General features: G+C 45.2%; 1 protein-coding gene across 2 annotated transcripts in view; it reads right to left on the bottom strand.

The window, feature by feature from the left end:
- The window catches only part of Rhoj (ras homolog family member J), an 82,263-nt gene extending 67,456 nt beyond the window's left edge, over positions 1-14,807 (bottom strand). Inside the window, exon 1 of one of the 2 annotated variants that reach the window (XM_039112008.2) lies at positions 14,087-14,807. In XM_039112008.2, coding sequence (XP_038967936.1) covers positions 14,087-14,264 — 178 coding nt within the window. In that variant the 5' untranslated portion in view covers positions 14,265-14,807. The remainder of the gene's footprint in view (positions 1-14,086) is intronic. The other variant, NM_001008320.1, reaches the window with a different exon arrangement.
- Positions 14,808-18,183: the final 3,376 nt, after the last annotated feature.

Here is an 18,183-nt window from a genome sequence, read left to right as displayed (position 1 = left end):
GGGTGGGCTCTGGGGATGTAGCTATCTTTGAGTCATTTTTGCTCCTGTAAACAATTCCGGTAAATCTCATTGGTTCACCAAGTTGGAGTGTGGTGGTATCTGTACTTTGGTCTGTCCTGGGATCCTATCTAAGGTATGTCACATCTGCCCAGGAAAAGTCTTGACACACAACACACGTGGGTACAGAGTGAATTTATGAAACTGGAATTCCACTTGGAGCGAATGTTAAAATTGCTGAGCAGGATAACTACCCTTAAAAAGATGATAAGGGGGTTGGGGATTTAGCTCAGTGGTAGAGTGCTTGCCTAGCAAGCGCAAGGCCCTGGGTTCGGTCCCCAGCTCTGAAAAAGAAGAAAAAAAAAAGATGATAAGGTACAGACTTAGGGATGTAGTATCTGCAAGGCACATTTGTGATCTGCCAATACTCTGCGCTTGGATCTGTCTTGTTACTTTTTCTGTTGCCCCGAGCAAAAGAACTTAAGGGAGAAAGTGTTGACTTTAGTTCACAGTTTGAGAGTGCAACCCATCATGGTAGGGAAGTCACTGAGGCAGGAGCTTGGAGCAGCTGGTCACATTGTACACACACTCAGGAAGCAAGAGTGACAAACGCGAGGCTCCAGCTTTCTTTCCACCTTTTGATTTATTTCAGGAACCTGGCTTGTGCAGTCACAGTGAATGTGGGCCTTCCTACCTTAATTAATCCTTCCCAGGCTTGTTCAGAGACTCTCCTCCTAAGTGATTTTAGAGCCTGTCAAGTAGACAATCGGCACGAGCCACTGCAGTCTATGTACACTGTATACCGAATCCTAGTCAGATCAGAGTACCTGATGAAGTGACAGAGCAATCAGGTTTGAGATACATGGTGACTAGAGCAACCAAGCCATCTTTAACACCAGCCTAGAACACTGTTTTCAAGTAGTCATTCCAGTATGTCTTGTATGGCTGCTTGAGTTGCTGGGGAAACTCACAATTACATTCATTTTAAGATCCGAATAAATCTTGTCTTTTGCTAAGCCTTAACATGACCTTACAGTGTGGATAAATTTGGGGCTAATTGTATTGATATTTGTTAGACTGTTGGGGAAAAGACACCGCTCTCATCCTGATGACTGCAGCTCTCTGATTTGTTAACCTGAGTGATCAATCTGAGTGACAAGGGGTGGAGGTAAATGACAGGTGTAATCTGAAAGATTATTTGGGGGGCTGTGGAGAGGTTTAGCACTGTCCTTCCAGAGTACCTGGGTTTGATTGCCAGCGCAGCTGTATATAATTCTAGCTTCAGGGGGTCTGATGTCGCTTTGCCCTTTGTTTGCACTAGGTATGCATGTGCTGCATAGACATACATCCAAGCAAAACACCCATACACGTATGATGATGATGGTGGTGGTGGTGGTGGTGATGATGGTGATAGTGATGGTGGTGGTGGTGTTGGTGATGGTGGTGGTGATGGTGATGATGGTGATGGTCGTTGGGGATGATTTGGTCCAGGCTTATCCATCCTGTTAGAGCTGTACCTAACCATGCTGACAAGATTCCTATTCCTGCTAAAAATGTTGCATAGCTATTCTTTGAGGCTGTGTCTCTGAAGTGCATATTGTTACGATTGATCTGAAGTAAATTTGTGAGATACTTCTTATCAGAAAAAGGGGAAAGAATAGGTCAGGTATGAGCGGGACTGAAAAAACTGGCTGAGATATTTTATGATAACAAGGATGAGATTGTCCCAGTCATCAAGTACAGGAAGAACTGTTAGGCTGAGGGTGGTAATGAGGTGTTTCTCAACTGTCATTGACCTCCAGAGAGGAAATAACTCTGATCTGCAGCCTGATGTGGCTTATCAAAAAGAAGGAGTCTGGTGTCAGCACTCCGAAGGGACAGACAGTAGAATAATGGTGTGGGGCTCCTGAAGCAAAGGTCCAGCATGACACCCGGCAAGCTAGCACCCACTTTCTTTAGAAGAGTCAAACATGTTTACCCTTGTAAATTCTTAAGCCTCTTATTTACCAATTTGAACTGTTGCAAATATCACATGGAATTCATTTTGTTGGAGCAAAGAAGCATTTAGGATTCTTAAAGTGAGCAGATCCAATATGAGCAGAGGGAGAGAGCATGAGGAGAGAGGGCAGCCTCTTTTCTCTTCCCAACTCTTGCTTTGACAAGTGCAGATTGATTGCCCCGTGGTTTGAGTAGATGAGAGGCCCTGGCTCCATCTCCTGCCTTGCAAGCACAGAGGCTGGAAACTGTTACACTTTTACCAAATGAGGAGCTGCATTTTCTAAGCCTGGCTCAGAGTTCTCAGGAGGCTTACCCATGCTGCAGCTTAAGGAGAAAATTGCTTCTTATGTTTCTTCTTAATTAGCCTCGTGGTTTGAAAAAGTTATACGCCACATTGTTTAACAAGCCCAGTTGCCTTTCCACCCACCCTTTTAGGATATAGTATCAGAAGAACAGAGGTGAAAACCGAGCCTTCACACAGCCTGGAAAGCCATCTCATGCCTAGGTAAAGCATTCAGAACTCCCAAGTTTGAAGTCTGACCGGAACAAACCATTTTCTATCCCCTCGCGCCCCTGTCCCTGGAAAACTTTTTTTTTTTTAAAAGCTATTCTTTTTGTGTTCAGGATAGTTAGGGTATATCTTCTCAGGGTGTGGAGTGATAGGATAAGGTCAATATAGAAGACTATTTTGATTGATCACACAGGGTGGTACATCGAGTGAAGTGCATGGGTTAGGATGTCACTCACTAAGATTCACCTTCATTCCCAGGCTCTGGGAATATAAGAACAAACAGAGCAGAAAGAAGCCAGCCTCCTGTAGGTCTGTCTTCTACAACAAGAGGCTGGTGATAGAAAAGAGGAAAAAATGATATAAAAATCCAGGGGTAGACAAACGGGTTAATACAACCAATCGGGGTGCTGTGCCTTGTTGAGAACGTAGAGATCCGAATCCTAATTCTGCCATTCCCTAGCCACATGATGTGGGACGAATGATTTCTCTTTGAGCCTCAGTTTTCTTGCCCACAAACTAAGGACCCCTACTGCCTAAGCTATAACCTTCAGACATGACAGCAAAGGCAATGCCGGGCTTGACCCCAGGAAATACTCTGCAATTTAATATTGCCAAATTGTTATTTCATTCCTGAACTGTGGCCGTAAGTGTCTGTGTCTGTTTCATCCATGGAGTCTTCTGCTCGGGTCAGGACCGTGTTCTCTAGCCATAAGATCGTCCTTTGAGGATTGAGTCACTTGTGGAGGATTGAGCAGGGGTTAGGCTGATTGCCTCAGTAGGATTGTCTGTCAACTGGGCTGTCCTGATAAGGACAGGGAGTTCCAGTAAGAGAACTCCTGCCCCTCCCACAATTTACACACGTTCTCTTTCCAATTCTGTCTTTTTCAGAGGACATCTGGACTCAGAGAAATAGTTCCGGAGGAGGTTTTCCACCCTGCTATCCCCCAAATGTTAGGTCAAAGCATGAAGCAAAACAGCGGGGTTTGCAGCTGGGAAACAGGTGTTTGCTCTTTCACAATCACAGGGCTGCCTGGATGGGGAACAACAAGAATCCTTTCCAAGATGGAGCTGCATCCGAACCACCCCCAGACCCGGGCACTTTCCCTTACTTCTTCCCATGGGAGTTATTTAACTCCCCTCAGCGACCCCCAAAGGCCTCAGAGTCCCCCTACTTATTTGGTCTATGGGGAGCAGCCTCAGGGAAAAGAATACATGGTTGGGCAGTTTGTAGATTGCGCCCAAGCGCCAGGTTTCCCAGCAGCTGGCACATGGCTATGCTCCAGTTGTTTGAGTTCTGACCCCTACCAGTCTCTGCTCCCACTCTCAGAGCCACTCTCTACCTCGATTCACAAGGCATTTCCCAGAATTTCTGTGATCGTCCCCGCCCCCTGCCCCTCAAGGTCTCTGTTTGTCTCAACCTTGGATACAATTCTCTTTCTTGAGGTCACAATTTCAGAGTTTTCTAGCTGTTCCCAAGAAGCTCTAAAGGCCCCCTATCCTTCACACAATCTGATAGAAACTCCCAGGTCAGGACATTGTATGTGTATTTACTTGTAAATTGCTTTATTGACTGATGGTTGATTATAAAATTGTTACTTCTGACTTGAATTGTAGGCATCTTCATTGGTATAAAGAAAGGTTTACTGAACTTGAGGAATTGCGTAAGCTTGAGGAACAAGGACATGCCTGCTGCTGAAGGACATGCCTGGCGTGCAAGCATGAGGACTGAGTTCGGATGCCCGGAACCACGGGCACGGTGGCACATGTCTGTAACTTTTAGCCCTGGGAGGGCCAGAGACAGGCAGAGATCCCTGGAGCCAGTCTAGCCCATTGATGAGCTGCAGTTTCTATGAGAAACTCTTAACATAAGGTAAAAAGTGACTGGGGAAGACATCTATATCAACCTTTGGCCTTTTTATACATGGGAACACATGCACATACACACACACACACACACACACTCACACACACACTCACTCACTCACACACTCACATACGCATTCATACACATACATACACTTGCACACACACTCATACACACACTCACTTATACACACACACACACTCACACACACACACAGAGAGAGAGAGAGAGAGAGAGAGAGAGAGAGAGAGAGAGAGAGAGAGGAGACCTTAATTTTTTTTTAAAATAGAAATTTAGAGAAACATGTTAATGACCTTAAAGAGGTAAAAAGATTCGTAGGATGCCTCTGCCCCATGCGGTCAAGTCTGATGGCCTGGGTCTGATCCCTGGGATCCTCAGGTGGAAGGAGAGAACTGACTCCCAAAAGTTGTCTTCTCACCTGCACATGAACACTCTGCCCCATGTGGGCCTCAATGAATAGGTATATTAAAAAAAATCTGAGCAGCAGATGTTCATGGTACTTTTACTAAATCAGATTTTTCTCTAAACCATAGATAAAATCCCATGTCACCTCCTGGCTAAGCTACATTCCATGGCCCCAGAAGCTATTGCTCATCTGAAAGCAAGAGAAGCACACGAATGAAGCATACTTAATGGGTATGTCTAGTGAAGACACTTAATGGGTATGTCTAGTGAAGACACTTTGGTCCTGGCATGAGGACTGGCTCAGGAACTTACCAGAAGCCTTGGTATTTAACATGTTCGTTCTTAGAATAAAAGCAACGGAGCATTCCAGGTACACAGTCAAGAAGTCAGCTGAGAAATGTTGCACGCTGCCCCTCCCAACCCCATACAAGAAAGTTATATCTTACAAGGTTAAGTTTAGATGTGGGCCGTGATGAACCATGAAGAAGAACGTTTAGGCAAGCCCAGGTCAGGGAAGTTAAGAATGATAGTCGCTGGTTCTCTTAGCCATTCCTATGAGGGTCCTCCCAAGAACCTTCCTCACAGCTGATGCCGGAAATTCTTTATGCTTTTTACTAGGCTCCATTATTCTATTACTGTCTCCCACCTCCTCTGTCTGAAAAGGGGTTTGAATATTTTGGACACTCTAGTTCTGTTCCACCATGGCATATAGATTAGAGAACTGGATATTACTGTTCTATGAAGAATCACGTTTAAGTCGAGGGCTATGGATTACCTTGAGGCTGGACCCTGGCATAGTGGTGTACCACAGGGCAGGCCATTTGGAGAAAAGGTTAAGTTTGCTTTACGTATGAGGAAATGTGTGTAAAAATATTCGGTGGCTGGAGAGAAGCAGAGGATGCTCATTTCTTTGTTCTGGGCACATAGGTGGGGCTTTTCTTAGCCTCCCTTAGACTGAGGGGCAGTACGTGACTAATTATCTTCCATGAAGAATGACAGGAAATGATGTCTGTCACTTCTGGGGTGTGTCTCTAAACATTTAGGCTGCTCCATACTCTTCCTTATTGAGTTGGTTGATGTCAATGATTATGGGATCCTAGAGGACACAGAATAGAAGATTATGGGACACACCAGGTCACAGAATAGAAGCATCTTGAGTCCTTAAGTAATCACATTGAAGAAAGCATCTCTATTGACTTGAACATTGGACCAGGAACATAAGAGTGTCAAGGGACAGATACCCTGCAGCATGTCAACACTGGTGTCTGTTTGTTATGGCAGGTTAGCGTATCACACTTTAACAGTGGCTTTTGGTTAGTATCACAAACCTACTCGTTGATTAATAAACTGCTCACTGTTCCTTGGTCTTCCCTTACTCCCTTATATGCAACTTTAACCTTAGAAAAATATTTAAATTTTATTATAAGCAAAACAGAGGAAATGATAGTATCTCATGGGATGACTATGAAGTGGCAATGAATTAATGTCTGAAGATACTTTGAATATGCCTGGATCACAGCACTGGCCATTTTAGAATATGGCTCTTATTGTGTGGCCATATATCCATCCCAGCGTTCTCTCAGATTACTGTGAGTGCTGCCACTCTCCTGAGGAGACATAAATGACATTGACCGTGTGACTGAGAATGAATGCCATGACTGCATGGTGAACCAGGACCAAGCCTAAGTGACCACACATGAACCGCATCCTTGTCTTTTGTCAAGTCTGGGTGCAGATAAGAAGTTGGTGGACTTCAGAGTAGGAGGATCCTCCGTGACTTGGAGTTGGACCATATTGAATCAATGGTGGGATCTACCCTGACTGTGTTATTCTTAGAGAAGTGTTTGGTCTCTGCTAAGAGGTATCATGGATGTGAATGTGGGAAAGTAAATCTGTAGGCCAGGTGAGAGTCTGTCTCTTTGCAGAGAGATTCGGAGCTCCACAATCTGGGACTTGTGCTCAAGACTGACACACAAGCCAGGCTCTCTGAATTTTGCTCCCATCCTCCTGAAGGATTTTACGTTTGCTTCCCACCTTCACTATGCCTTTGTGGAAGAAGGTGCACACTCAGAAACGTCAGGGGCATCAATGGCTGGACCCACCAGCCATTGCTATAGGCCCCTCAAGAAGGAGGAGAGATGAATGAATGAATGATGCTGTAGAAGCTACCACGGAGACTTTACCTGGAACTCAGCTTCCGTGGACAGTGGTGTGATCAGATTTGTGGGACATTTCCTGACTTGCACAGTAAGGGGAGCCTGGTTGTGTAGAACCAGAGCCAGCTGATAGGAAACCTGTCCACCTAGGCCTGGTTTGGCTGCTGTCCTTGGAGGGTTGCTGGCAAAGGCTGGTATGTAGGGCCATCATGGATGACAGATGAAGTTTCCGACCCCAGAGTAGGTGGTTTTAATGTTACCCTGGCCACAAATTCAAGTTTCTCTTTTTATTTCATTTATTATTTTTTTCTAGCTTGTTCCTAAGAAGAATAGTTCACAAGTTGCTGGCTTGGCAACACAGTTTGGTTTTCCGAGTGTAACGTACATTCCAGCTACCTCTGAGAGAGCTGGCTGCCTGTCTCTGTGTGGACTGAGGGAAGATATGCACAGGTGATTTCTGTCATTGAACCTTAGGTATGGTAGCCCAGAGTTCAGAAGAAAGCATCACATGTGTATCACATGTGACAGATGTGTATCACATTCTTGACACAGGGCTATTGGGAATGGAGTTTTGGATTTCTGAAGGCTGGTCATTGTATTAGGAGGGACCAGATGACCAATTTATCCAATTCTCCCATTCTTGTCTTTTCTGTCATAATTACCACATATACTTCTATCTGAGACTTAGAACCTGGTGGTTTATAGGAGCAGTGGCACAAGTGCTTGCTGTGTCTTGCCCTTCTTCCTGTGACACAAAAATAAAAAAATTGAAAAAAAAAAATCCAGCCACTCTCCGATCTCTGCTCTCTTCCCTGGTCTGTTGGAAAGCCTGCATGGCTTTGTACTGTCCCCAGAGTGGCTTACCAGCCCTTGATGGTCTGCCCATAACCCAGCGAACAGGAAGTAGTCATTTGTTTGGACCAGCCTTCCTAGCTGGGTTATAAGGCTCCTGAAACCATGTCCAGCTGGGTTTGTACCCCATGAGCAAGGCTTAGCTGGATGCTGGAGAAGTTGGTGCACTTCTGTCGAATGACCTGGGCTCGCCTCTGCAGCTTGAGGCTGCTGTGAGCAGTTTCAATCCTAGGTGGGGTTTTTCTGGCAGTGGAGAACTGGTGAGAAGACCCATGTACCCATGACTTAATAAGAGGAGTGTCCAAAGGAACCAGTAAGCCATTTGGGGTGAAATCAAAGACGTATTTGATTTTTGCACTGTTGGTTGGCACAGGGATTTCTAACGCCGTCGGGGCGACAGGAGCGTGTTTTGGTATCCACAGTGACCTCTTCCTTCTTTACCTGCTGATGAAGGGACTTGTGTCAGGTCCCCTAGAGAGCTGTAGGAGGGGGCTGGTCACTAGAAGAACTAACAACAGGATAGAAGGGCTGTGCTGAAGCGAGGAGATAATATTCTTTCATATAATTAATTTAATCTGTTTATAAAAAAAAGTTCCCAGATTTATTTCATAACCTCGTGAAAGTTGCTCTAGGTTTGTTTTCTGTCCACGAAACGAGCCCATTCTTTCTTTAGCGAATCTATTAAATGAATTTTATAAAGAGTGAAAGGGATATTCCAGAATAGGTTTTCGTACAGGGCAGAACTATGTTACAAGTCTATGTTTTATTTTCATACTGTCTGGAGCAAACTTAGTGATAGGCAAGTGCTCCTACCATGGCACGCTCTCTCCAGGCCCTGTGTAAACTCTCTGTAGGCCTAACACTCTGCGTTTACTCAGTTTATTGTTTCTCTCTCCTCTGTGGGTTTGCTCTCACTTCCACACACTGTTCCAGCTGTTATGGGTGCCTCTGAGTCCACCTTGGGCCAACTGCTATTCAGTGTGGTGGAAAAAAGTTAGAACCAGACTCCAGTTCTCTGTGAAAACAACTTCCTTTTATATCTCATGCGGCTGACAGAGCAACTGGATTTTCCTCTTTTCCATGAATTGTGTTAACTTCCTGCACAGGCAGCCTGGGTGTGCAAACACTGGCTTAAAGTGGCTTCCCAAATAGAATGACTTCTGATGACGGAGTCCTAGCTGGGATGAGTGTTAGGGAGAGAGAGCCTGCGGACGGGATGCATTTCAGTACAGAGTGTGATGCAAACAGTGAAGTGGAGGTCTGTGGAGACGTGCTTCAACTGGAGATGGCTTAGTTTACACGGACAGGTACCTCGGTTTAGAAGCCACATACACTGCCTAACAGCGTACAGTCCAACCAAACTGAGATGGAAGTTTTATTCTGATGCCCTATGAAAGGTTAATGGACATTTTATCAGTAAGGAGTTGGTCATTGAGAAGATACGTTCTTGTTGTGTGCTCAACTCAACAGCCCAGAGGCTGCTAGGGGATTTTAAAGAACCCTGGGAGGGCCCTAAGAAGCAGTGCCAACAGAACCTCATAACAAACACCATCTACTCTTTCTTCCTTTATCCTGATGCTCCTGCTCTGAAGCCCTAACCCTCAGTGGAACTTGGGTTAATTTTGAACATGCTCTGTTTATACGAAGTACAACTATTTGAGTAGGTTACACCAAATGCAGTCTAGCTTTGAGTGTAACGCAGACGGAGGGAATCAGGTGACATTCTACACTGTAGAGGGACACTATTCGATAGTTGTCACAATGTCCACTGAGGTCAAGACAATTATTACTGTGTTCTAACTACAGTAGAAGAAATGATTGGATAGAATATAAAACAAAAACAAAAAAACCTTACAAGATGGGCTATACCTAGCCAATAGTTTCATATGTTCATTCTTAAAGAAACATATCAGAGCGGCACTGTCAAAGTTTTATTTTTATTTTTCTGATGATTGGGATCAAGTACAAGATCTGGTACTAAGTCTTGAGCCTGTGTGGCGAGGCTTCCACTATAGAACTGTGCCTGTGGCAATATTCACCAAAGCTTTAATGGACTAGAGATGACTCGAATGCTGGAGAGAACAAGATGGCGAGTGCTTAGAATCAGTTTACTCAGTGAGTATCTACTGAGAGTCTAGTATGTTCCCAGCTCTGCCTTGAGAAGCTGAAGGTAGCAAATAAACACACAATGTCATGCGAACACGCAATGTCATTTAAACACACGCACAATGTCATGTAAACACACAATGTCATGTAAACACACAATGTCATGTAGTGTTAAATATGGCCAAGAAAGGATAGCAGAATAAGAGTTCAGACTCTGTCTCTGTCTCTGTCTCTGTCTCTGTCTCTCTCTCGTGTGTGTGTTTGTGTGTGTGTGTGTGTGTGTGTGTGTGTGTGTTTGTGTGTTTAATTTGGAAGCATACAGGCACAGACACATGGATTAAATTATGTGGCCCATTAATACTATGTCAGATCTGGGCAGGGAGTGTCAGGCCAGAGTAAGAGTGAATGCCAAGTATTTAAGGAGTCTTCCATGAGAACTAGCAAGATGGCTATTGAGGTTAGAGTAGAAATACCAAGGACAGTGTTAGAGGATGAGAAGAGAGAAAACAGAGACAAAACCATGGAGCACCTTGTGTACTGTGGCAAAGGAGACGTGTGTGTTTGGAAGGACAGGGTCGGGGAGCTGGGACTGTGGATGGTTCTGTGCCAGCTGGGGAGAGACTCACAGGGGGCAGGTTTAGAAGCGGGGAGTTGGGAGGCCACCGTGCTAGTGTGGATGAGAGAAGATGGTGGTGTGGATAGGGTCACGACCATTGTGAATGCTGAGCTCATGTGTATGAACAAGGGATAGTAACTGATGGTTTGAATGGAGAGGGAGGAGGAGGGATCAAAGCGAGCATGGGGTCATTGGGGACCCTGGTGTTTATTCTCAGTCACTTGACAGAAGAAGCCAGCCGTGATCTTACATGGAGAAGCAGGGAGGTGGAAGAGCAGATGGGACACATGAAGAAGCATTGGCTGGAGACCCTATTAGATACATAAATGGATGTGTGCAGTTATATAGATGAGCATTCTGAGGCTGTGAGGGCCGGATATAACTATGAAATTGGCAGTATATCAATGGTATCTTAAGCTGCGAAGGTAGATATTAACACCCAGGTTCCAAGGCTCACTAGAGAATCGAACCAAGGGACCAACCCCTGAACTGTTTCCACTCCATCCCTGGGAGACAGGGGAGGCACAGAGGAGACGGAGAGCATTACCAGGGTGTGGAACAGTAAAGGGAGGGAGTGTTCCAGAAACTAAGCTAAGGATGCGCTTTAAGGAGAGTCACGAACCATCAAAGTGTCTCTGGGGCAAGATGCCAGTGAGATGTGGCAAGAGATGGCCTTCCTTTAAGGAGTCTCAGCACAAAGAGGGGTTGGGGTGGGAGTAAAGAAGCCCATAAACCAAGGCAGGATGGAGCAAGCTGTGCCTAGAGATGTAAACACATTTCTGGAGATGACGACACAGATCAAGGACCCTCCTCAGAAAGTTCAGGAACACTGATAGAGTTGGTATACCGGTCTACTTTTGGATTCTGGTAGTTTGGAAGGATAGGTAAATTAGGAGAAATACAACTTCAACTTTTCTTTTTTACAGTTTTTCCCCTGCCATTACATATATACATATATATACATACATATATACATATATATATATTTTACCTCTTAAATTAACATCCCGTTACTATTGTAGCCGGGCCATCGGTTCTCAGCTCCATGATGGCTATTTTTCATAAGGACAATAATAATTAATTCTATCCTGCCCTGTATTTTCATGACAGGATACTCCCCGCACTCCCCAGTTGTAGTTCTTCTCTTTTAGTAAGAGTTTAATTTGATTTAATCACTGCGTGTAATTCTATAGACCTTGATGTAATGTGTTCCCACATCTGACATTGCGTGTCAGGCTCTAAGAACTTTACACATATGAATTCATTTCACTTTTAAAAACAATTCCAATTTCTTTACTTTTCTTGCTTTTACCTTTCAGAACTGAGGCGCGGCGAGGTTGAGTAACTTTCTCAAGGCCACAGAGTAAATGACAGAGACCGATTATGTGGAATGGCTGTACTCAGTCCTACTCCGTCACATACTCTCTTGGGATGGACCGTCATTAGTGAACCCTCTTCAGGACATAGGCTGCCTTTGATTTCAACTTCGCTTTTCAAAAGACGCGGCAGCTGTGCTTCCTGTGGTTATAGCAGAGTGGGTCAGTAGGACCCAGGGAAGGAAAAACTGGGTCCAGATGTGAAAGGGGGCGTTTGGTTATTTTAGAGTTGCTCTGCTCCCCGATGGCCGCCCACGGGCTGATGCTTGGCCAGTGCGGGTATGAGCAGGGCGGAGTCCTTGGGATGGAAACCAGCATTTCATGAGTCTCCAGTGCGAATGTGGCTCATGCCTTCCTCCTTTACCCCACGGATAACGCATGAGATAGCATGTATGAAAGACATACACAGAATAAACGGAAGTCACCATGTTCAGGAGTGTCTACTGTGTTGGAGGAACTGCTTGCTCTGTGTTTCGGGGCTGTGATTTCTTGGAAGCCAAAATAATACAGTTTAGTTCCTGAGAGACTCAAGTATTAAGCCTTCTTTGAGAGGTTCTGGTGCTCAAACACCAGCCTGTGTGCACATGATTGGGACATAAAGTAGCTCACTGCCAGCAAAGTGCTGCTGGTTTGACCTCTAATTTTTTTTCCATCATAGGCTAACTTTATTTCCAAAGATGGTTTTGTCTTTCTTCCCAACACCACTGCAATCGGCTCACGAAAGGATGGGTATCTGGAGACATAATTTCCCAGGCATTAAAAGCCTTTCCTTTCAGTGGGTTTTCAGTTCTGTCTTGAAAGTTCCTGAAATAAAGTACTTGCCACGTTCCTGTCTAGCATGAAGAAGACACAGGAGAGATAACCTCTGCTGTGGTGTTTTCAGGACCGGAATTAGAGTCCCTTTCTCCAAGCTCGGGGTCCTACACTTTATGAAAACTTCCTCTCTCAAGATAAACCTGTTTTTGTCTACGTTCCGTTCTCATTAAAAACTCACTATATTTTCAGAAAAGTTCAAGTTTTCAAATTTGTTGGTAATTTCTACAAACAGAAAGAACCTACTAAGGAAAGGACCCATTTCCCAGCCATGAATCCCTCCCCTGCCAGCTGTATATCACGGCTGCAAATATGTCCACTTAAAAGGAAGGGAAGATGGGGGCGGCGGGTAGCACTCTGGAGTCTGACAATCGCTGCTTCCTATGGAGGGAGGATTTCACATGGCCATAGAGCAGAGCTTCAGTCTAGCTTCCTGTGAGCCTCTTCCTTTAGGCTGGTCCTGATCTCAAGCCAAGGTGGAGAGAGGGATTTTCCTCTCACCAGAACCCAGATCTCTGATAATTCACTGGCAATCAAAGTGTTCAAAAATGTTATGAAACTGAGGCCACAGTGAGCTCAAGGCACCGCATCACTTCACACAGGGGAAGCTAGTGGGTCACAGCTAAGGCAGGACGCTGACTGACACCTCCCCAAACGTTCAAACACTCAAATACTAAAAGTCCCACGGGAGAATTAAGTTGTGTACAGTATCGGGGCGATCATGGTTTAAAATAGTAGATATTTCAAGTTGTCCTTTCAGGACATACTTGAAAACGATTTAATTGCATTTGAATTTTTTACTTTTAAAAACATAGTAGTCTTTTACTGAATTTCCCCCTCAGTATTTAAAAGCTTGGGACACTTTTCTTCTTATCTACCATCCCAGACGAGTGAAAGTACAAAAATTAAGCCCCAAGTAATCCAGAAAAAAAGAAGATTTTGTTGGCTGGTTTTATTAGGCTCTTGGACATGACTACCATGTAGGAGCAGAAAAAGTTTAGAGAGTCGAACACTTTTCATGTGACTAGTGGTGCTTTAAAAAATGGATTGTTTTGCGATTACACTACTTCAAAAAAAATGATCACCGTGAAAAGTTGAGGAAAGTTTAGGCAAAAATATTGAGAGAAGTTTCTGGCCCTGAAGTTTGGAGGGTATTTTCCCAGAATTACACGTTTGCTTCAAGAGGGGAAGCATGTAAATTGATGGACTGGATCTCCGCAGGAGATCTCCACACCACTCTTCACTGAGTAACCTGGTACCTGCCAGGCCCACATCAGTCTCTGATGTGGCTAAAGCCTGGTCCCTCTGAACTCAAGCTTCCCTGGAGCCCTGCCGCTCAGCCAGATGGAGTTGGTCCCCACACTTTCCTACCTGCGTAGTGGTCAAACACAGTGGGCACGTATTCCTCCGGGAAGGCGTCGTTGGCGTAGCTCATCAGCAGGCAAGTCTTCCCCACCGCGCCGTCCCCGACCACCACGCACTTCAGGATCCTGTTTTCATCGCGCCCACCGCAGCCGCAGCTGCTGTCAGTCCCCTCTCTGCAGCTCATGTTGGTGGCTCCCGCAGCAGCTGCTGGGGCTTCTGTAGTGCATGGAGCGGTGGCACGGGCCCGGGGCTGGAGCTCAGGCGGCCTGACTGTGGCTGGCCCGGCTCTCCCAGGCACAGCCCAGACACACGCGAGCCCCGCCGCTCACCATGCTGCAGAAGAAAGGCAACGCACTCTTGGGAGGAGGGATGAAAAGGGTCCGTTCCTTTCTCCCAATCCCAACGGAGAAGAGGAGTTGGAGTAGAGCTGGAGTTGAGGAACTCTCGTTTCCACAGACTTCCTGGCAGTCTAGAAATCTCAGCAGTCCGTGAGAGCGCACTCTACCCTCCCCATCCCCAGCCTGGCTGATGACACGGTGGGATTTGGATAACTCCTGCCCGGTTTTCCACCACACAGCTAATATGGAGGAGAGAAGGGCTTTTAAATGGAGCCCCCCCCCCCTCGCTTCCTCCGGCTTGCCGAGTGTCAGGAAATCGTGGGTTTCCTGCTGCACTCCATATTAGGATCAGTGGGCCGGGGAAGGCGGCAACAATGGGGCTCTGTGCGTGTGTTTGGACTTCTGGGGAACCAGGCCAGGACACGGAGAGGGAAAACACTAGGGGTCCTGCAGCCAGCTTAAGCTGTCAGACTTCCTGCTTTATCCCCTGCTAGCCAGGGTGCTGGCTTGTGGCTGGGAAGAAGCCAAAGAAGAAAGGATGGGACCCGGGGAGTACTGTCTGCCGCGGAAACCCGGGAGGGGACCGAGTTGAGAGCTGGAGGGAGTTGAGAGAACCACATAGGGATTGCAGGCTAACATATGACGTCATCCCTCCCTCCCTGGCTCACCAGTTCAAAGCAAGTTGAAAACCCACAGCCTTCCCCACCCCAACCCCTTTATTTAAACGGGGAAACTCAGGCAGTTCTTTTCCGCAACAAGGAAGGAAATCTTCCAGAGTCACGCGGTTTCGAAGGGGGGAAACTGTGCAGATTGTAGGTTTTATTCCTTGTGACCAACTTTAAAGTCTGCGTTTGAGCACAATGCTCAACTATACATTTCAACCCCCCCCCCCCCACAAACATCCCCTATAGTTTTTTTGTAAACACAGAAGAAATCAATCAGGAGAGAGAGAGAGAGAGAGAGAGAGAGAGAGAGAGAGAGAGAGAGAGAGAGAGAGAGAGAGAGAGAGAAATATTGACTTGGTTAGAGTCTGAGTCTCTAATGCTGTGTATGCTTTGAGGCTTCCCTTTTTCTTTGAATCATCTCCCCCTGGGTCAGCTTGGCTCTCCGCAATGACACAGGAGCATAACAGCTAGTTAGTTTGTTCGGTGCCTCAGAATAAAGCCAGTTTGATTAATAGACTTGGCCTTGGAAATGTGACTCCGCACATGATTTTAACAAACTGGTCAAAGTAAAAGAAATTTGCTTTTCTATGAGATTTTGAAGATTGCAGATTATCTAAGGGCTTTGAGCAGTTTCACTATGGCCAGGATGGGGAAAAGTCAGCTTTAGTCAATGACCATTAATAGCCTATAGACCCACAACTCATGTGCATGCTATCAAATAACAGAGCCCAAATTTCTTCTGTTTTGAATAGAGTAGCACTTGCCATGATGCCCAGTGCCCAACATGCCTTTTCTGTGAAAGAATAACATTCAATTCAGTATAGAGTGTGTCAGGGACATTGTGTTACCATAACAAAGTCCAGAATTTGAAATAACGTTCCTTTCTTCCTTCCTTTCTTCCTTCCTTCCCTCCTTCCTTCCCTTCCCTTTTTTCTTTCCTTCCTTTCTTCCTTCCTTCCCTTCCCTTTTTCTTTCCTTCCTTTCTTCCTTCCTTCCTCCTTTCCTTCTTTTCTTTCTTTCCTTCCTTCCTTCTTTTCTTCCTCCTCCTCCTTCTCTTCCTCCTCCTTCTCCTCCTTCTCATTAATCCTTCTCACCCTTCTCCCTCTCCTTCCCCCTCCCCTTCTCCTCCTCTTCCTTGTGTATCTTGTATACAACATTGTTCTTTTTATTCAGGGCTGTTCCAGATTGAACTGTCATGCACACCATGACTGATCAACATGGCAGGTGATGAAACGAACAAGGAGAAAAGCTCTGACTCTACGTTTTCTTTAGGAAGTGAACCTCTGCGCACACTCACTGGTCAGAACAAGTTACATGCTCATATGGGCTCAACAGAAGGGTCAGAAGTATCATCCTACCCACACGCTGAACAGCCTGAATGACAGACAGGGATTGATTTTTTGGCTGTACTTGGAATGTGAATGGTTCATATGAGGCCATGGCGTGAAGCATTTGAAGGCCCCCATGGCTGCCTGTAGTGGATGCAATCTTATTTCCAGTTAGTCTTTCTGGGGAACCCAGGGTATGTAGAATAAAATTGTAATTTAGAAACTTCTGTTATACTTCTGCATAAAAGACTTCGAGGATGAAGAAGTAGCCAAACAAACCCGTGCAGGTTAAAAGGTGATTGATTGTCTGGAAGTGAACAGGATCACCCAAGCACAATGTGACTGATGATAGGTGGTTGGCAGAGCTGTGAGCAGGGTCTTCCTTGACCTTCAGGCTGAGATTGGTCGAGTCTGCATCTGCACACTATAGATATTGAGCCTACATAGAGGCTTTAGGTAGGGTTGGTATTTCCGAGTGTAACCTAAATCTTGCACCACGAGACACAGACAGTTAAGTCCATTCTCATGGTCGTGCAGACTCTGTACTAAGACCTTTACGACAGTTCAAGAAGCTAGGTCTATGTCTCTTCACCTGCGGAATGGTACTTCTGCCCGGTGGGGAGACGTGTGCAAATGGCTGATAGCTCTGGAATGTTGGTTGTACTTCTCACAATGAAGCTGTTTTATCGCCATTTAATAAAAATGTAATAATTATAGAAAAAAGTTTTGATCATTCTCCTAAACATAACAAAAGGATAAAATTTTAATATTTTAGACTTACTGTTAAGTGGATCACATTGCCTATGAAAATATATATATTTTTAATATTAAAACCTTTAGACAACAAGACTGGCATGAAAGCTGGGTGAGGTTGGGCACTCCTTTAAGTCCACCACTTAAGGGGTGAATCTGTGAGTTCAAGGAAAAGTTGGTCTATAACCTCTACATTCAAGCCAGTCAGGGTTAGATAGTCAGACCCTGTCTTAAACATAACGAGACTTTAAAACAACAACAGCAATGAAAACATCATCATCATCATCATCATCATCATCATCATCATCATCATCATCATCATCAATTACAACCATAGCATGAACCTGAATCTTAAAAATTTAGTGTTGTTCTTACAGGTCCAGGAAACTGTAGAGCTGTGTGCGGTTGGCCAGGTAGAATGACGGAGAATATCTTCCATTCTAAACATTTGTCTTTATGAGTTTGGACGTGGTATGGAGACTGCTATCTAACACGCTCTTAGGCAGACGTTTGGGTCTTGAGCCATGCAGATGATTGACTGGTGGTTACATAGCCATTAATTATTTGGTTTACCTCACCGCTAAGTTTATCCAAACTTAACAGCACATGGTGAAATCTTGTTGGGTGATATTTTTTGCTTTTTCCAAGAGACCTTAATTTCCTGGCTCACTCCTGTTCTCTGTGCTTTGGTTTTACAGGAATTGCTGCAAATGCCAGCTCAAACTCTCTCTCTCTCTTACACACACACACACACACACACACACACACACACACACACACACACTCTTACATGCATCACATAAACTCATATACACACACTACCAAATGAACTCACACACACTCTTTCTCTCTTTCTTTTTTTCCCGTAGCTGGGGACCGAACCCAGGGCCTTGCGCTTGCTAGGCAAGCGCTCTACCACTGAGCTAAATCCCCAACCCCCACACTCTTTCTCATACACTTTCTCACACACACTCACACTCATACACTGTCTTTCACACATACTCTCTCATGTGCACACA

This window comes from Rattus norvegicus, chromosome 6 (assembly GCF_036323735.1).
Source record: "Rattus norvegicus strain BN/NHsdMcwi chromosome 6, GRCr8, whole genome shotgun sequence".
In the NCBI taxonomy this organism is placed as follows: Eukaryota; Metazoa; Chordata; class Mammalia; order Rodentia; family Muridae; genus Rattus; species Rattus norvegicus.
The sequence above is the reverse complement of the archived record's forward strand: the minus strand, read 5'-3'. Positions and strand labels throughout refer to the sequence as shown.